Below are 21,762 nucleotides of genomic sequence, written 5' to 3'. Positions count from 1 at the left end.
TCACGGTGCAGTCAATGTCCTGTCGAGGTGCAGTCAACGGAATTTCTTTCCTGTCAGTCTCCCTGGTCTATCTCCTGAGGTGTGAATGGTCCTGTTAAATGATAAGATAGATAAGGATCTTCAGTTTGTTAGTTGACTAGTGGGCGCATACAGTCACGTGAAAAAGTAAGTACACCCCATGTAAAGTTTTGACTTTTTCAACATATTTCAACATACAGCTATTTGATCTTCATTTCAACAATATTGATAGATAAAGGTGATATAATATAACAAATATCATGAAATATTTACATTTTGTAGTCCATTGTATAATTTAAATAAACATAAATGCAAATTTCGCATGTGGAAAAAGTAAGTACACCCCATGTAAAGTTTTGACTTTTTCAACATATTTCAACATACAGCTATTTGATCTTCATTTCAACAATATTGATAGATAAAGGTGATATAATATAACAAATATCATGAAACATTTACATGTTGTAGTCCATTGTATAATTTAAATAAACATAAATGCAAATTTCGCATGTGGAAAAAGTAAGTACACCCTTAGCTCTAATAGGTGGTATTGCCCCCTTTGGCAGAAACAACCTCAAGTAGGCGTTTCTTATAACTGTCTACCAGTCTCTGACATCGACTGGGAGAAATTCTTGCCCACTCCTCCATGCAGAATTCTTTCAGCTGTGCGATGTTTGAGGGGTTTCGTGCATGCACAGCTCGTTTCAAATCCCCCCACAACATCTCGATGGGATTTAGATCCAGGCTTTGACTTGGCCATTCCAGAACCCTCCATTTCTTTCTTTTCAGCCATTCCTTGGTAGATTTACTGGTATGTTTAGGGTCATTGTCATGTTGCAAGGTCCACCTTTGGTTGAGCCTCAACTTTCCAACAGATGGCCTCACATTATCCTCAAGCACCTTCTGGTACAATGAAGAATTCATAGTGGATTATATGATGGTGAGCTGCCCAGGCCCTGATGCAGCAAAGCTGCCCCAAACCATAATATTTCCACCACCATGTTTTACAGTTGGTATCAGGTTCTTGTGGTCAAATGCTGTGTTTGGTTTTCACGAAACATGTCTTCTGGTACTGTGGCCAAATAGCTCGACCTTTGACTCATCTGTCCAGAGCACATTGTTCCAGAAGTGCTGGTCTTTGCCTAGGTGGTCATTGGCAAACTTTAGTCTTGCCCTGATGTTCTTTCTGGACAGCAAAGGTTTCCTCCTGGCACACCTCCCATGCAGATCAAATTTGTGCAGCCTCTTTCTAATGGTAGACTCCTGCACTTTGACATCAACAGTGGCAAGAGCTACCTGTAGGTCCCGTGATGACATTCTGGGGTTCTTAGAGACTTCTTTCAGCATCTTGCGGTCTGCTCTCGGGCTGAACTTGCTGGGGCGGCCTGGCCTGAACAAGTTGGCATTTGTTCGGAATCTTCTCCACTTGTCGATGATCTTCCAGACAGTCGAATTATTGATTTCAAATTGTTTGGAGATTATTAAAAATCCCTTCCCAGACTCGTAGGCATCTATAACCTTCTTTCTGAATGCCTCAGAGAGCTCTTTTGATCTCGGCATGATGACGCCGCACACTTCAACAACAAAGAGCAAACCAAAATAAATGTCTGAGGTTTAAATAAGACAGGTTCCTCCAAGATCCTCTCTAACGATGTTCTAATCATTTGCATTTGAGCTGGCGCCCCTGATTCTAATTTTAGGTATTTGAAGTAGTGATTAATGTAGGGGTGTACTTACTTTTTCCACATGTGAAATTTGCATTTATGTTTATTTAAATTATACAATGGACTACAAAATGTAAATGTTTCATGACATTTGTTATATTATATCACCTTTATCTTTCAATATTGTTGAAATGAAGATCAAATAGCTGTATGTTGAAATATGTTGAAAAAGTCAAAACTTTACATGGGGTGTACTTACTTTTTCACGTGACTGTATTTGAGTTGGGGTTAATGATAATGGCTTAGTTATTGTATTGCTTCTGACTGTATTCCACCCCATGTTTTCTCTCAGATATAGTTTCAAACCACTTGGTCTCAGAGTGAATTTGAGGGGTTATGATCGTTATTAGAATTGTGCATGTTCGTTAAAGGACAGATTCGATTTAGGAAATTAGCTCCCAGAACAAAGCCATGCCTACGCCTAGCGACTCTGCCCGGTCGTTATTTGAGAACAGGCATAGGGTACCGATCAGCGTAAAGCATCGACTGGCTCGGTGGTCCCTCTAGGTACGGTATCACGGCGGACAGGCCAGTTATCCAACCCGGGGTGACAGACTTAGTCAGCCACTGCGACCACTTTGATGCCGTTCGCCGGGATTTGAGCCGGGCAATCTGAAGAACCCGATGGCTCCAACAATGTATACAGTACAGTATATTGTTACACATAATGCCAATTTATTTCAACCTAAAATGCATGGACAATTGATTTTTTTTTTCCTTTTTAAAGTTTATTCTATAAAAGACAACACAGCTGAGCTAACTAGGGTATAGCTTCAGGTAGTACATAGATGATGGTAAGTATGTGATAGTAATTGTACTACAGTATTACTTTTTCATAAACCATACAATGAAAACCAATTTGTATTTTAAATGATATATAACACTTCAATGACAAGGTCACATAAAAAAACGAAAAATAACTTGCATTGCTGAAAAGAAGCGAAGCAGAAAAAGTGGCGAGCTTGTAATGTAGCATGTGTGGGATATATGGATGATATAATGAAATATGCAGCATGACGTGGGTGTGGCGCAGAGTGCACACAGCTGTAAGCTCATGACCGTTTAGTGAAACTCCATACAAAGAAAATCTGCTCTTGTGACTTCATATTCAACTCTTTATACGTATGAATGATTGCTTGAAAAGCTTTCGACCACTTTCGACAAATATGTGAGAACTAGCATGGAAAAATCACATGCATAACAAGTGCAATGTTTTGTCAAAAGCAACAAAGGCTCAGCAACATAATTTCACGCAAAAATTGGCCTTCATCGTGGACTTATATACTCTCCTTCAGGGGTGCAGCGACACAAGCCTATCTGCACCATGGTACCCGTGCAATCATTTTCCACAAACCACTTTCCTGAAAGAGCCAAACGTTGGAATTTATGAGCCCTTCTCATTTTTCATAGAACCTTGGGCTTCTTGTGACTGCAAGTACTCCGCAATCTTTTTTTTGTTGTTGTTGCATATTTTGAGAGTGTATTCTTACAGCTGCAAACTATTCTTGAACCCCTTTATCTACATTGTCATGAGCTTGTTTGAGGATAGACTCAGAGTAATGAAAATAATGAGGCTGAGTCTTTGGGTACTTGCTTGCAAGAGGAATGTTGTTGGCCTTGCTGGTTTTCCCAGCTCTATTCTGGCCTCAGTAATGCTCTAACACTTGATAACAACAAAATATTATATGGTATATCTTGTGTCCACTCTGCTCTTTTTATACACACACAAAAAAAGTTCATGGAAGACAGGCGGTAGAATGCAACACACACTGATGGTGGACTAGTGGGACAACATGTGGACACAACAAGGAATGCACGAGCGAATAGGAAGAGGAGAGAGGCTCACTGCTCACATATACTCTTTTATTCCTTTCATGGCAAGAGGGAAGAAAACATAGCAACCTGCAAGTAGGTTGGGAGAGGTGATGATGGGATTACATGATATGGTGGTGTACTGCAAAATTGAGGTCCTGAAGGGACGAGTGGGGTGGGACTGAACAGACTTCCACAAGCTGAAGAGGAAAGGAACCAAAGAGAAGATGAAGTAAACAGTGGGCCTGGATTTTGGGCATTTCACAAGGAGAGGTTCTGGGATTACTGGAAGAATGCATGTGAATAATATTTTGTTAGATGAAAAGCTTTACATTTTGTGCGTATAATTTTCACTATGACCATGAAATGTTGTCTGTTAGTAGAAAAAAAAGTAAGGATATAATAAAAAAGAGAAGTAAGAAAAGGATCAAAATAACAAAGTCTGCACTAAACCCTATAAAATGCTGGGGAAAAAACAGAAAAACTTAAAACGTTTCTTTTCCTACTTTTCCAATAATGCGAATATTGCAGTATTCACATATTGCACACAAGAACACATGATGATTGTACTTTTATTGGTAACTTGTAATGTTTAAATCTTTCCTGGGAAATCTTAATGATGCAAAGATTTGAGAAGTTTCATTGAGATTGATGAATTTAGCCATGCCAAAGGTGCTCCTATTTGTATAAAATTTGGTTAAAAGTGCTGTTTTGCTTAATCGGTATATCTGACTGTTCACGTAGTGTTCAGTTTCCAACTTGTATTTTCAACCCTTTTATCGTTTCAAAGCAGTTAGCAGTATGCGCGCATGCTCAGACCATGGGATGGGTCACACGTGTGCATCAATCATAGAATGCCTCCCCCAGGTCAATTTCTAACATTCCTTGTTGCTCCAACACCAGTTGGTCGCTCTTGCCGGATTATTTTGCATGGTAGTATCGGGTTTCAGCACTTGATGTGGGATTGAGGAAATGCCAGTGCTGGCAGGGAGTTTTGCTGTTGTGGGTCAAGGCTTACTTTGGACTGTCGTGGAAATGTTGGCTTTTACTTCATGAAAAACGTGTTCACTCTTTGTTTTCCTTTGACTGTTTCCACAGGCTCGGGGCAGAGCGCACCCGTGACCAATTCGACGGCCAACTTCACAGAAGCCGTTACAACAACTTGTAGGTTTTGCTGCACAGTAATTCATGTACACATATGACAAAAACATGTTAAAACCTGCCTTGGAAGCTCTTCCTAGTGAATAAAGGTGAACTTGCTACCTTAGTGAATAATGTATTTGGTTGGAGGATAACCTAAAGGTCTGCATACTCTCTTCTGACCTGTCTATCTTGGGTTCAACTCTCTTCCCAACTTTTAACAGTTTCACTGGTGTTTTGCAGGCACACCTGCGAAAACAGGTGTGCGAAATCATGGGGTTAAAGTGGGTGCTGGTGCTACCTATGGTAGTATTAGTTGGTGGATGATAAAGATCCCACAGTGTCCATAATGAAGGGTAGATTGCCCACTCCCTGGAATAAATACCAAATTCCTGCCACGGTCAGTCTAACATCAGGTCTGGCCAGCTGGTTTATATAATACTTTGGCCAAAAATGTTCCTAGGTCGACCCCACAAGGAGGTGGGAATAATTGGGGCCATGAAAGAAGTGATAGTCATTGTAGTGGTATTATTTTAGTGCATACTGCTCTGTATGACTGTATCTAAATTAGTTTATTATCACACAGCAGGTTAACCATGTTATAATTCACACAATTGTCTTATAACATGCATTCCATACCATAACTCTAGGTCTCATCGCTCATGTTCTTTTTGTGGGCATGTGACATTGAGTCATTGTTTTGGAGCCTTGAGTCGATAAATAACGTGTCAGGATAGGATAATATACGAGAGAGTTCTGTAACATAAGTTTGAGAAATTTCTCGACCGCAACTGCTTTAATGTATTATCTAATGTAAAGATTTAGCTTGGGATCCTAGGATCCTGTGTTCGAATCCCGGTCGATCGCTGAATTAATGCCGGGGGGTTGACTGAGCCTGTCATCCTTCCGAGATCGGCAAATTGAATACCAGCTCACTGGCAATTCCCTGTGTGTCGCAAGAGGCGACTAACATGGTTGGCGGCAGGAAGGGCATCCGGCCATAAAACATTGCTTCAAAAAGGGGACCACGGTGCCTGGAAAAGGCCAACCCCTGCTCTGCGGGGAAAAAATGGCTTCTAAAGGTAGTTCTAATGTAAAGATTTAATGTACGGTATGTTTGATGCACCAGCATGGCAACCAAATGATATTTTATATTGTACTAGCAGGAATACCCCCGGCTTTTCCCGGTGATGTTCTAATCCTGTTTGCATTTTGAAGAAATAAAAATTGTTTTTTTTTCTATTTTTTGTGGGTGCCTAAAACACTTCCCGAAGGGAAATTAACTAAAATCTATATATTTAATATTATTATATTACACAGAGACCCACACACACACACACTAGTCGGAGATAATTTCATATTGCCTTTCACATAGGTACAAACACTTAGGCACTGAAAAGTGATTTTTAAAAAAGTTTTCTTTTTTTTCCTTGTTTTTCAAATTTTTCAATTTTTTTTTTTTTTGCCTACAACTCTCCCTGGCACTCGCTGATGAACTCCTGAAAGTTTGATGAAGATCTGTTCAGCCATCTCTGATAAAAATAGCAACACACAGACACAATAATCGGGGATATTTTAGTATTACCTTTCACTCAAACTTTTTTCCCCAAATTTTTTAATTTTTTTTGCCTAAGACAGATCGGTTCAGCCATCTCTGATAAAAATAGCAACACACACAGACAGACACACACACACACACACACACACACACACACACACACACACACACACACACACACACACACACACACATAGCCAAATGGCTCATATTATAAATTAGTCATACCCAGTCCCAATCTTTCAGCTCTCCAAATATGTTTACAAATAAGCAAATCATATCAAGAAAAATAAGAATGTTGTTGACTTTCATTAAGTTTTCTTTAAAATACAGAAGTCTAGGCAAATGGAGAAGCTAATTGAATCGGCAACAACAATTATTATTATCATCACAACCAAATTACAATATTTTGGAACCCTCCACTGTAACAGAACTTCGAATCTTTAGGAAAAGACAAATAAATGTTTAATTTGCCAAATGCATGGAGATCAATCAATATTAGCTTCATGTTGGATGGCAGGTTCTTGAATTCAGGTAACAACTGGTATGGTATTTAGTCAGAGGTCAGCCAAAACATTCAAACCCAGAGAGGACCAATAAGTCAGTAAGTCTCAATATTTGCTGTCTCCGAGATGTATGTGAGGGAATTCCCTAGGGTCGTCACATATGACGCCATGATGAGACATTTCTCAGAGTGGTTATTACACTTTGGTAGTTCGGGAGTCTGCACACTCTCCTCCGAGCTGTCCATCTTGGGTTCGAATGTGTTTAAGTGGCAGGAAGTTGGAATTTTGATGTGGCACTGGCCTGCTTGAAAAGCACTTCTGAGATATAAATTATCTGTAAATACAGGTAATATCAACAAGGGGGAGGGGGTTAACTCCTGTGTGAACATGGTATATGTACATTGGGGTGGAAGGGTAGATTGGGAAGACCGCATATAGGTATGAATCAAGATCATCGATATATTATCATCATTTTATTTGTCATAGGTTCCAAAAATTTGTTTCACAATATTTTTAAGTGTTTTTATTTCAATTAAATGTTTCTTTTTGTTAAAAATAAGTCAACATGTTTCATCTCAGCTCCACCCCATTAACTTAATGTATAAGCAATTTACTCACATAACCAATTTACTGACCACATTCTTACAATAAACTTTGTTCACCTTAACATCTACACCACTTTAGCAATATTATGCGCATTTCACACATCAGCAATGGTTATGCAGCTTTCATGTATCTCCCTTGCCCCATCCCCATCACAAATGCACATTTCTTCCCGAGATTAGGCATTTATGTGGGAATTACCAATGGAGCTCACTCATATCCATCATTACCTCTGCCACCGAAGGTGGATGGAGGTTATGTTTTCACCCCTGTCTGTTTGTCTGTCTGTCTGTCTGTGAACAGGATATCTCAAAAAGTTGCGGACGGATTGGGATGAAATTTGGGGGCTGAGTCTATGGGCCTTTATTTCACATCGCAAACACCCGAACCTACAAACTGCATTTCATTAGCAGTATAAAACCTACACACTGCCACACCCTCGGCCAATGATGATACATGCAGCCATGTGCTGCATATGAAGGAAAAATAAGAGGTTTGATGATTTCACAGTGACCTTTATATGCTCTTAAAATTAACAATAAATTCCGAACACATCAATCAAGGATTCCTCATTTTTATGACAATCTCAGAGATTGGCACAAAACAGAAGGAAGCACCACATAGAGAAGAGCTTTGAAATTTTTGTTTGAAATATAAGCGCTATATGAGAAACCAAATGATTAATGGATTAGTCATGGGCCTTTGATGAGTAATTCCACCCACGAAGGAAGCAGGAAACATAAAGCATTTTTTTCTGACATTACACATCTGGTTTCTGCCTCTTTACACACGTTTGGTTTTGTTTTGTTTTGTTCCACTGTTTTGCTCACATTCAGTTCTTCGGGTATTGTACAGTTTCATTGGTTTGCAAGACAGTTATCATGGAGTCATATTTATTGTGTAATTTACGTGTCCTATGTTTCCATGTTCTCAAACTTATGTCTCACATATGAACTCGTACATATGGTTTTCCACATCTAAAATTGTATTTGCAGGATTTGCTTACACTTGTTCCTTTTAATCACGTACGGTTCATCCAATCATATTTATCTTAGGTACTTTATGTTGTTTCATTGCATTTACTTTTACTTTTTGAGCATTTCCATTTTACCTTTTCACTCACGGTGTTATGTTGTTCCAATGTCACTTATATTTCATATTAGCAAAGTTACCTGGTATTGCCGGGCAACGTCGGTTCCCTTCACTCACCTCTTCCCCTTCCCCTGCCTCCTCCAACCCCACTCCTCTCTCCGGACTCACACCCCACCCCTTCCCATCCCTCCTCCCAACTCCTCCCTCCGGACTCCCACCCCACTCCTTCCTCTACCTCCTTCCACCTCTTCCCACCCATCCCCCCTCCCTCTGTGGACTCGCACCTCCACCCTTCCCCTTCCTCCTCCCATAAAGGAATTTTCACAGGGTGTATATTTGCAGAAGTTTGCTAAGGTGGTAACCTTTTTTCTACAAACTCCTCCTTCACCCTTGAGAGTTATGTCATTGGATGAGCAGTAAAATTATCTTTAAATCGATGTATAGGTTGAATTTGTTCTATTTTCAGTTTTTGAATCATTAGTGATGAGCGCATTTGAAAGGTCACGTGACTCCTTCTTTGCCAATCTTACTGATCATTGTAACGTCATAATTAAGTTATTTTTCACATCTGATACCATATTTGGCGATCAGAGCTCACCCTCTCACCAATTATATGGGTATCCGTGTGGAAATCCGAAAAAAATTGGGCTTCTTATAAAGCATTGTATTTTTATTTTTTTATTTTTTTTTGTATACAGAGTCGAGGGTCGTGAAAGAGCTAACATTTATCAAACAAACAAATCAAACAAACAAGCAAACAAAGTATATAAAAAAGGGAGTGGTCGACAAGATGGGGAGAGAAGGGGAGGAAGCACATAAACACAACATTTGAGAACAGGGACATCGGGAGATGTGTGGGAGGGAGAGGGACTGGGGGGAGGCAGGATAGGTATAAAACGCAAGGACACCAAGGACTTCCAGGAAAGAAGTCGGCACCTCAAAAAAGTGGATTTGGGTGTGAAATTAGCGGGGGTAGAAAAGATCAAGGTTTTGGATTGGGGAAGATAAGAGATGGTGGTGAACAGCCGTTTTAAAGACCTGGAGGGAGGAGTGGGATTGAAGAGAGTGAGGGAGTTTGTTCCAGAGGCGGGAGAAAAGAGGAATGAAGGAGTGAAGGTGAGCAGAGAGTCTTGATTTTGGCAGTTTAACCATAAGAGGGTTGCAGGCAGATCTTGTGCGACCTGTCGGAATATTTGGGGGACAGAGCCCAGAGAGAGCTGGGGGAGCAAGGCCGGAGAGGAGTCGGTAGAAGACGGAAAGACCACCAACCTGCCTGCGGTGAGTAAGTGAAAGGCCCTCGGAGATAGCGTCATCGCGGGAGATTCCAATGATTCTGAAAGCTTTGGTTTCAACAGCGTTAAGACGAGCTAGGTGTGAGGCAGGGGCACCAGCTCAGAGGGGAGAGCAGTACTCCATTGAGCTGCGGATGAAAGCCATGTATGTGGTGAGGAGCTCAGGTGTGCCAAGGAAGGACTTCGCACGACGGAGGATGCCCAGTCGGCGACTGGCTTTGGAGTCCAGCTTGGAAATGTGGTTTTCCCAGGAAAGATCATGGCAGATAGTGAGACCCAAAAGCTTGAGTGACAGAACTTCTTGGAGAGGATTATTCAGAAAGTAGATGGGAGGGTTGTCCAGTCGGTCTTTTTGGAGAGACATCGTAAGAGTGTGAGATTCTGTCATGATTTAAAGACATGTTCCACTTGTTTGCCCAGTCTGTGATTTTGTCCAGGTCTGCAGAGAGTGAGGAGGCTGCAGACTGCCGATCTGAGGGATGAGGTATGGAGCAGCAGAGAGTGGAGTCATCAGCAAAGAGATGGAGAGGATTTTCGAGAGAGTCGGAGAGATCATTGATTAAGACCAGAAAAAGCACAGGGCCCAGAACACTGCCTTGGGGAACTCCAGCCTGATCAGGAAGGGGAGATGAGAGAAATCCATTCAGGGCCACACGTTGACTACGACCAGAGAGGAAGTCCGCAAGCCATGCGTGGAGATTTCCATGGATACCAATGGAGGAGAGTTTGGTGAGCAGAGCGGGGTGCCAGACTGTATCGAAGGCATGTGATATGTCAAGGGAGACAGCTCTAATTTCCTGTTTGGCATTGAGGACCTCCATCCATTGTTGAGACAGCAGAAGCAGCATGTCCAGAGTAGAGTGACCTGTTCTGAAACCAAATTGATGATCAGAGATCAAGCCATTGGAGAAGAGGAAAGATTTCATATCCGAAGCAATGATGGATTCCATGACTTTGCTGATAATTGGGAGAAGGCTGATTGGTCTGTAGTTGCTAGGATCTGTTTTTGCACCTTTTTTGTGCAAAGCGGTGATGTTGGCTGATTTCCAAGCAGATGGCAGTTGACCTTGAGCAAAAGAGAGGGTGAAGAGAACAGAGAGAGGGAGTGAAAGAGCAGAAGAACAGGATTTTGGGACCCGTGGGCTGATGCCGTCAGGTCCAGTTGCAGAATCAGAGTCGAGGGTTGACAGAAACCTTTCCACCTTGTCAGGAGGAAAGGACACGGAGTCCAGGAGCAGCTGGGTACGACTGGGTACGGTGGGTACAGAGAGGGATGGGTTTGGGACACAAGATTTAGAGGCAAACACAGAGTTGAGGCATTCAGCTTTTTCACGTGCGGAGTCAGCTGTGTAGCTGTTTGAGGTAAGGGAGGGGATGGAGGGGGAACAAACACCAGAAACAGATTTGACCAGATGCCACCAGGATTTGGAAGAGGGAGACAGATAAGAGAGTTCGGTCTTGAGAACGGAGAGATATTGTTTCCTGGCTCTCCTGAGGGTGGACACACACTTGTTTTGAGCTTTGTGAAAGGAAATGAGATTTCCTTCCGTTGGATTTGCTTTCCAGGAGACGAAGGCAAGTTGTTTCTGGGCAACAGCCTCATCACAAGATTCCGTTTACCATGGACGGGAGGAAGGGTATGACAACTGAAGACGAGATGGGATAAATCTGTGCATGAGAGAGAGCAATTTACTTTGGAAGAATTCAAAGGATGTATGGATTCCCAGTATATATGGATCCACCCTCGGAGATGGCGACAGTTTAAGATAATCTGTTTCAATCCTTATGCTTACCTGAAATGGGGTGACAGAACATAAAAAGTGTTATTGTTCTACAGTGGTAAGCCATATATGTATATAAATACCAAGAAATAAAAACTGACCTTCGGTATTCTTGCCTCATATTTAGCTTTTGATCTCAAATCCAAATTTCTTGAGTATATAGCGATAATAATAAATTTGGCTTCGCTGTTCCAATACTTATGGAGGGCACGGAATATAAGCAATTGCAAATTTGTGAATGAATAGCGACACATTGAATGACAATATCTGTTCGCCCCCTCGTGTTGGCTTAGCGGTTAGCGTGCCGGCTTGGGATCCTAAGATCCTGGGTTTGAATCCAGGTCGATCGCTGAATTAACACCAGGGGGGTTGACTCAGCCTGTCATCCTTCCGAGGTCGGCAAATTGAGTACCAGCTTGCTGGGATGAATGATCCCGGTGTGTACCCCGGTTTAGAATAGGTACACCGCATCCCTGCGCATCGTAAGAGGCGACCAAGGGTTGGCGTCAGGAAGGGCATCCGGCCATAAAAACATTGCCTCAAACAGGGAACCATGATTGTCATGAGGCCCGCAAGGCTAACCGCCGCTCCAGCGGGGAAAATGGCCTTAAAACGATCATTCATATTCATATTTTCCCCTCGTTTTACAGAGTTGAAACAGCTGTAATGCCCTGTAGTGACGTACACTTGAATAAGGCAAATTGGAAGTGGATATCTTGATACAATCGTTGCTAAAACAGACAGAATGCATACAGTACAATAAAATGTTTGAAAGCCATGACGTCATATATATTTATCTTCAGTTCAGAAAAAATATATATAAATGCACAGCTAACCAACAACTCTACAAAAAGAAAACAGAAAAGAGCAGACTAAGCCACACGGTGCAAGATCAGGAAGGAGGCGGTAGAAGACAGAGAGACTGACCTGTCTGCAATGTGAAAGAGATAGGCCCAAAGAGATAGGACACCCGAACATCACACATCTCATTCTAAAATCATGGGCAATAATATGGAGTTGGTCTCCCCCTTTGCTGTTATAACAGCCTGCACTCTTCTGTGAAGGCTTTCCACTAGATGTTGGAACATTGCTGCGGGGATTTGCTTCCATTCAGCCACAAGAGCATTAGTGAGGTTGGGCACTGATGTTGGGCGATTAGGCCTGGCTCGCAGTCGGCGTTCCAATTCATCCCAAAGGTGTTCGATGGGGTTGAGGTCAGGCCTCTGTGCAGGTCAGTCAAGTTCTTCCACACTGATCTCGACAAACCATTTCTGTATGGACTTCGCTTTGTGCAAGGGGGAATTGTCATGCTTAAACAGGAAAATGCCTTCCCCAAACTGTTGCCACAAAGTTGGAAGCACACAATCATCTAGAACAGCGGTCGGTAACCTATGGCTCGCGAGCCATATATGGCTCTTCTGGTGACGGCATATGGCTCCCAGACAATTTTGAGTTGAAAAAAAAAAAAAAAAAAAAAATCAGTTTGGAACTGATTTTAAAATACTTGTGATATTTCTTAATAATACTGTGTCATTTTAAAGTAAACAGAAATTAGTTTTGAAGATAAATTTCACGGGTCACGGGTCACCCGTGGGTCGGGTCGGGAACCAATGGCTCGCGAGCATGTCCGCGTCATTGTAAAGGTGAAGAAATCAATTTTATCAGATAGCCAACTAGTTTATCCGCTTCAACCCTTGTAACGGAAAAGATGGCGAAAGAAAAAAAGACGATGATTACCGTGCATTCCAGGCTGCGTGGACAGAGGAATTTGCATTTGGTGAGAGAGCAGGATCTGCGGTATGTCTAATATGCAATGATAAAATTGCATCGATGAAACGGTCAAATATAAAGCGGCACTTCGATACGCACCATGCTTCATTTGCATCGAAATATCCAGCGGGGGACAGCAGGAAAAGGGCATGCGAGGAGCTACAGCGGAGAGTGCAGACGAGTCAGCAGCAACTACGTGTGTGGACCAAGCAAGGTGACGGGAATTCCGCTAGCTTTGCGGGTGCTTTGGCAATAGTAAGGAATGGAAAGCCATTCACAGATGGCGAGTATGCCAAAACATTCATGCTTGATGTGGCCAATGAACTGTTTGATGACTTCCCAAATAAAGACAAGATAATCAAACGAATAAAAGACATGCCCCTGTCAGCAAGAACTGTGCACGATCGTAGCATCATGATGGCAAATCAAGTCGAGGAAACACAAATTAAGGACATAAACGCCGGGACATACTTTTCTCTCGCGTTAGATGAGTCAACAGACGTTAGCCATCTATCTCAGTGCAGTATAATTGCCAGGTATGCTGCAGGTGACACACTGCGTGAGGAAAGCTTGGCTGTTTTGCCAATGAAAGGGACAACAAGAGGAGAGGATTTATTCACGTCTTTCATGGAGTTTGCTAAAGAAAAAAAACTACCGATGGATAAACTTATTTCTGTCTGTACTGATGGTGCACCCTGTATGTTGGGGAAGAACAAAGGATTTGTAGCGCTTCTCCGTGAACATGAAAAGAGAGCCATCCTAAGTTTTCATTGCATCCTGCACCAGGAGGCGCTTTGCGCTCAGACGTGTGGCCAGGAGCTTGGTGAGGTGATGTCGCTGGTCATTCGAGTGGTCAACTTTATTGTTGCCCGAGCTTTAAATGATCGCCAGTTTAAAGCTCTGTTAGAAGAAGTTGGGAATCATTATCCCGGTCTGCTTTTACACAGCAACGTGAGTTGGTTGTCAAGGGGGAAGGTGCTCAGCCGTTTTGCAACTTGCCTGAATGAAATCCGGACTTTTCTTGAAATGAAAGGCGTCAAGCATCCTGAGCTAGACAACACTGACTGGCTCCTGCAGTTTCACTATCTCGTGGACATAACTGGCCATCTGAACCAGCTCAATGTGAAAATGCAAGGTATTGGAAATACAATCTCATCCCTTCAACAAGCAGTGTTTGCATTTGAAAGCAAGCTGGAAGTCTTTCTCAGGGACATGGAAACAGGTCGTCTTCTGCACTTTGAAAGACTGCAACAATTTAGAGATGCATGCTTAGCAAGTGACTCCACTCAACATCTGGATCTCCAGCAGCTAGCTGGCTTTACGTCCAATCTCCTGCAGTCATTCAAAGCACGTTTTGGAGAATTTCGTGCGCGCACTGGTCTTTTCAAGTTCATCACTCATCCACATGAGTGTGCAGTGGACAAAATCGACCTGACATGCATCCCCGGGGTCTCTATCGGAGACTTTGAGCTGGAAGTTGCTGACCTGAAGGCATCAGACATGTGGATGAGTAAGTTCAAGTCACTTAATGGAGAGTTGGAAAGTCTTGCGCGACAGCGAGCAGAGCTGGCGAGGGAACACAAGTGGACAGAAATGAAAAATCTTCAACCTGAAGACCAGCTGATTCTTAAAACTTGGAACGAGCTTCCTGTGACATACCACACAATGCAGCGTGTGAGTATTGCCCTATTGACCATGTTTGGCTCTACATATGCATGTGAGCAGTCATTCTCGCATATGAGGAACATTAAGACCAACCTACGCTCACGTTTAACTGATGGAAGCCTCAACGCCTGCATGAAGCTCAACCTCACCACGTATGAACCAGACTACAAGGCCATCAGCAAAACCATGCAGCACCAGAAGTCGCATTAAAAGTAAGACATATTTAATTTATTATACGTTAAAAATACTATATGGCTCTCAATGAAATATATTTAGAAATATTTGGCTTTTATGGCTCTCCCAGTCAAAAAGGTTCCTGACCCCTGATCTAGAATGTCATTACATGCTGTAGAATTAAGATTTCCCTTCACTCGAACTTAGTGGCCTAGCCAGAAACCATGAAAAACAGTCCCACACTCTTATTCCTCCTCCACCAAACTTTGCAGTTGGCACTATGCATTCAGGCAGGTAGCGTTCTTCTGGCATCCGCCCGATGGTGCAGCATGATTCATCACTCCAGATAACGCATTTCCACTGCTCCAGAGTCAAATGGCAGCAAGCTTTACACCACTCCAGCCGACGCTTGGCATTATTCATGGTGATCTTCGGCTTGTGTGCGGCTGTTCAGCCATGGAAGCCCATTTGATGAAGCTCCCGACGAACAGTTGCCGTGCTGACGTTGCTTCCAGAGGCAGTTTGGAACTCGGTACTACTGAGTGTTGCAACCGAGGACAGCTGATTTTTACGCGCTACACGCTTCAGCACTTGGCAGTCCCGTTTTGTGAGCTTGTGTGGCCTACCACTTTGCTCGCGGCTGAGCTGTTGTTGCTCCTAGAAGTTTCCACTTCACAATAACATAAATTACAGTTGACCGGGGCAGCTCCAGCAAGGCAGAAATTTGACGAACTGACTTATTGGAAAGGTGGCATCCTATGACGGTGCCACGTTGAAAGTCACTGAGCTCTTCAATACGGCCCATTCTACTACCAATAATAATAATAATAATAATACATTTATTTTGTATAGCGCTTTTCAAGAAACCCAAAGACGCTTTGACATAGTACGTAAAACAAAGACAAAAAAGACAAAAATACATAATTAAATAACCAAACAGAAAGGAAGGAGAAGGAGAATGTTTGTCTATGGAGATTGCATGGCTGTGTGCTTGATTATATATACCTGTCAGCAATGGGTGTGGCTGAAATAACAGAATCCACTCATTCGAAGGGGTGTCCGCATACTTTTGGTCATGTTGTGTATATTAGGATGTTTTTTGTCGACTACAGTTCTGCTTTTAATACCATTATTCCCTCGAAATTAGTTCTGAAACTTCGAGATATTGGCCAAAAAATTATTAGGCATTTGGTTGCGTGTGTGGCGTACGTGCGTACGTGTCTGCATTTTTTCATTTCATTTTCTCGGCAACCGTTGGTCCAAATGACACAAAATTTTACCATAGGAGTGCCTCCACCATAGGAGCGCCATTTTAAAAATTCATAATTATGACGACATAGGTCACGTGGTACGGACACCATCTCGGAAAAACATTACACCTCTATATCTCCCAAACCGCTCAATGTAAAAATTTTAAACATGGCTCAGTGTCAAGTACTCCCCATGGGGAATAAGAAATGTTGATGATGATGCCATCCGTGCCTTCATTATGACGTCATAATTCGACAAGTACATTTGATCTGATCAGTATGAAAAAAAAATTCCTCTGCAACTGTTAGTCCAATGGACACAAAATTTTCAGAATATGAGCGGCTCCTCCTGTGGAATTTTTAAAATGATAATTATGACGTCATAGATCACATGGTACAAGCGCCATCTTCAAAATATCGAAAAATGTTACACCTCCATATCTCCGAAACCGCTCCATGGAAAAAATGAGGTGGATGAGTTGGCTAGGCGACAACAACAAGCCGATTAGATTTTAGTTCAGGTCCAGATTCACATGTGGCCTATCAGTGGGATACAAAACGTAAACTCTTCAGCCTGGCGAAGGTATATCTACCGAGTGCCGTTCTCCTTGAAAGTATTTTAACGGGATCGATTACTGTTTTGTGCGGCAACATCACTACACACGACCTCAAGTTGTTGGAAAGAGATGTTCGTGCTGCGCAGAGGATCATTGATGTTGACCTACCTGCACTCAAAGTTATCGACACGTCCAGACGGTTTTGAAAAGCCTCAAATATTGTTAAAACATCCACCAACCATTTCGGGAATAGCTTTATCCTAGTGTTGTCCAACTTTTAAACCAAAAATCTTGATTTTTCTGTCTGCTTTTCTTTTTTTGTCAAATTATACTTTTATTTGAGAGCACTCGCATTCAAACAATTCCAGTGTCGTTCTGTGATATTCTTGTGTACTACACATGGCAATAAAATTATCAGTATCTGTATCATTTAATTCCTCATTGCTAGTGAATTGGCAGCCACACAGGTGGGTCTCCAAATGTAAGAATAGACAATCGTATTGAGTGCCAGGTCTGTGTTGTACAATGGGTGATCCAGATGCTCAAAGCCACAGTGTTTTGCCATGAAGGAAAAGCGCGTGTTTGGTCAACATCTCTTGGCATTTGTTCTTAGTGCCTTGCAGCAACTATTGCACGAGGCTGGCAAAATAAGGCCCTCCGATTGTAGTCTTGTGAGGCTTGTGTCACTCAACATATTTCCTTTGCCATCCCAGAAGTTAGAAGCCATGATCTTGCTGACTCATTGCTGGGTGGTATAGGTCCCTTATACCGATTTACGATCCCTATGGTGATGCCATGTTTCCATTTCAAAGTTGGTTGGAATCTGCATTGACCAATTTGAGAAGCTTCATGACATGATGCCAGCGTTGCTGTCGACCCTGAGTGATGAGGTCTCAGGGGACCAATTTGTCTGAGATCTTGGATATGCCCAAGTGTTCAGGAATGGTGGTGAATATGCTCCCTTCAGAAATTCCAAGTTCTGTTGATATTCTGGTAACTTAGCAAGATGATAATTCACGATTATTAATGCCTCGACCTGGGAAATAGTTTCTGCATCGGACACATCTGCCAACCATTCAGCTCTTTCCTCCCTTCCCAGGTCTCTGCAGGGCACACACATGGACTGCCAGTAATCCACTTCTGGTGAAACTAATAAAATCCAAATGCTCTGCCCACCTCCACTCATTGGTTGTTATTTTTCTCTCACTGGTAGAACTAACGTCCGTCATCTGTTCATTCTCATTCTGCCCTCCAGGGTGACAAAATGGTTGTTCACCACTTGAAGTCACCCCCATACATACTCGTGATCTTTTCTACCCTCAATAACCCTTCCCAGGCACACCTCTCCTTTCCAGCTTATTGTGTTTTCCACCCGCTCCCTTACCCTCCTTTTAAACTCGCCAGAGGAGAGGGTATTACATTTGGATCCGTTTATTGCTTGCAAAATCGAAGATTTTTCGAGTATATTGGTCGGTTGTGTTTGTGGTTCTGTCTGTCTGTCTGTCTGTCTGTTTGTCTGTTTGTCACCGGCCTACAGGTCACAATTTTCAACTGATCTTCACGAAACTTCACCAAATGGTAGAGATCGTCAAAAGCAAGAAGCCTATTGTTTTTGGGGTCAATAGGTCAAAAGGTCAACACAGGCCGAAGGTCACCAACTTTGGCCAAATTTCTAAAATCCTCAATTTCCATCCAATTGACTTGAAATTTGAAGAGCACTTGCATATCTGGTCACTGAATTCAACCACCAAGTATTTTTGAGGTCAACATAGGACAAAAGGTCAACATAGGCCAAATTTCTAAAATCCTCAATTTTCATCCGATTGACTTGAAATTTGAAGAGGACTTGCATATCTGGTCACTGAATTCAACCACCAAGTATTTTTTAGGTCAGCATAGGCCAAAAGGTCAACATAGGCCAAATTTCTAAAATCCTCAATTTTCATCCGATTGACTTGAAAATTGAACAACATTTGCATATCTGCTCACTGAATTCACCCACCAAGTATTTTTGAGGTCAACATCGGCCAAAAGGTCAACATAGGCCAAATTTCTAAAATCCTCATTTTTCATCCAATTGACTTGAAATTTGAAGAGGACTTGCATATCTGGTCACTGAATTCAACCACCAAGGATATTTGAGGTCAACATAGGCCAAAAGGTCAACATGGGCCACATTTCTAAAATCCTCAATTTTCATCTAATTGACTTGAAATTTGAAGAGGACTTGCATATCTGGTCACTGAATTCAACCACCAAGTATTTTTGAGGTCAACATAGGCCAAAAGGTCAACATAGGCCAGATTTCTAAAATCCTCAATTTTCATCCGATTGACTTGAAATTTGAAGAGGACTTGCATATCTGGTCACTGAAATCAATCACCAAGTATACTTGAGTTCAACATAGGCCAAATTTCTAAAATCACCAATTTTCATCCGATTGACTTGAACTTCGAAGAGGATTTATACATATATGGTCACTAAATTCAACCACCATCTATTTTTGAGGTCAACGTAGACCAAAAGGTCAACATAGGCCAAATTTTAAATATCCTCAATTTTCATAAGATTGACTTGAAAATTGAAAAGCATTTGCACATTGAGTCACTAAATAGGGAAACTAACTATTTTTGAGGTCAAAAGGTCAAAGGTCAACTCAAGGTCAACCTTCCAAAATCATCATTTTTCATATGAAAAATCGTCATTTTTCATCCTGTTGACCCGAGCTTTGATCAAGATTGTAAATTTTAATCTTCATGAAATGGACAATTTGCTGTATCAATTGAAAACTTATTGGGGGGGGGGGGGGGTTGGGGGGGATTTTGCAAGTATCATGCTCCGCATGACGTCTTCTTGTTTGTTTGTCTGTTTGTTTGTCCGCACAGAACATGAGTATGCTTTTCTCTGCAACCGTTGGTCCAATTGGCAATACATTTTCACCATAGGAGCATCTCCTCCTGTAGAATTTTTATGAGAATTATGACGTCAGATGTCACGTGGTATGGGCGCCATCTTTGAAAAAAACGAAAAACTTTGCACCTCTGTATCACTGAAAGCTCTCCATGGAAAAAAGTGAAACATGGCTCATTGTCAAGTACTCCACACGTGAAACAACATATATTCATGATGATGTCATCGGTGCCTTCATTATGACGTCATAATTAGACAAGTAGAATGCTTGATCCAAGCATTTTGAAATTTGTTGAGCATGATCGACACAAAAATTGTATGGGAGATTTAAATTGATGTGATTGGTCACGTGGTTCAGCAGCCATATTGGATTGAATATAAATCAATGTCGTCAATAAACCACACAAATACAGCAGCTAATAAACACCACACAAAATACACCACACAAACACGTCCTGCCGAGGGTCTGCAATCTCTGCTCTTTCTTGTTGCCTTTTTGTTCCATTTCTAATTTATCCCCAGTTTACATTTCATCCTATTGCTGTGTTTGAGCTTATATCCAACTTGTTCACTCTTCCCCCTAAGCCTCCCTGTGTCCTCCCCCCCTCATCCCATTCTTATTCTTCCCCCTGCCCATTCTTCCTCCAAGTGTCCCTCTGTTGTGTTCCACTACCCTGCTGTTGGTATGTTTCTCTCCTTTCCACTATTATCTTTCTGTTATGTTCTAGTCTGTTCTGTATTGCAGCTCTTTCATGAGCCTCGATTTTGTGCACAAAAAAGCCGCCCATTCAGCTGCAGTAAAATATGAAGTTTCTCTAGAATATTACACACCTTTGCCAAACATGGCTGCCATGCGTTCACAGATATTTTTGGAGCTGGCATCTTCTATGCATTTATATTCGATGAAACTTGGATGCTCAATATTTGTAAACTCAATAATGACGTTGCAAACCTTTGGATTTTAATCTGAAACAACAATGCAATGCTAGATATACGAGTATATATGGTATATATATATATATATATATATATATATATATATATATATATATATATATATATATATACACAGGGTGAGTCAAAAGTAGCACCCGATTTCTGTTTATATATATATATCACAGAGTGAAAAGTTTGAAAAGTGAAAAGCCTCGTACCATTCAGGAATTGAAGACTCAAATCACTGCAAAGCTTGAGGAAATTGATATCGAACTCTACAAGAGTGTGTGCCACTCTGTGCCTGCTCGGCTGCAATTGTGCATCGATCACGAGGGAGGGCACTTTGAAAATTGCAAGTAAAACAGCTTGGTACACTTCCGTAATAATTTTCCCCCGAATAAATGGTTAGATAAACATGTCATTCATTTATTTCTACCTTCTTGTACACTGTAATACAAATGGCAAACAAACAATCAACTGACAGAAAATATATATATATATATATATATATATATATATATATATATATAAACAAAAATCGGGCGCTACTTTTGACTCACCCTGTATGTATATATATATATATATATATATATATATATATATATATATATATATATATATATATATATATATATATATATACTGTATATGCATATATATATATATATATATATATATATATATATATGTATATATATATATATACTGTATATATATATATATATATATATATATATATATATATATATATATATATATATATATATATATATGTATATATATATATGTATATATCTATATATATATGTATATATATATATATATATATATATATATATATATATATATATATATATATATATATATATATATTGTTACGGACGCGGTTTAGATGTTATTTTGACCGAGCGGTTGGTATGACCGCGACCGAACAGTTATTCCCCGACTAGACCCCGATTCCACCCAGACGTTGA

General features: G+C 41.2%; 1 protein-coding gene across 1 annotated transcript in view; it reads left to right on the top strand.

The window, feature by feature from the left end:
- Positions 1-21,762, top strand: part of LOC137413126 (uncharacterized) — a 74,792-nt gene that overhangs the window by 25,630 nt on the left and 27,400 nt on the right. Inside the window, exon 2 of the mRNA XM_078776726.1 lies at positions 4,653-4,718. Coding sequence (XP_078632852.1) covers positions 4,653-4,718 — 66 coding nt within the window. The remainder of the gene's footprint in view (positions 1-4,652; positions 4,719-21,762) is intronic.

The sequence above is a fragment of the Myxine glutinosa genome, chromosome 4 (genome assembly GCF_964187855.1).
Source record: "Myxine glutinosa chromosome 4, kmMyxGlut1.1, whole genome shotgun sequence".
Taxonomy (NCBI): Eukaryota; Metazoa; Chordata; class Myxini; order Myxiniformes; family Myxinidae; genus Myxine; species Myxine glutinosa.
The sequence above is the reverse complement of the archived record's forward strand: the minus strand, read 5'-3'. Positions and strand labels throughout refer to the sequence as shown.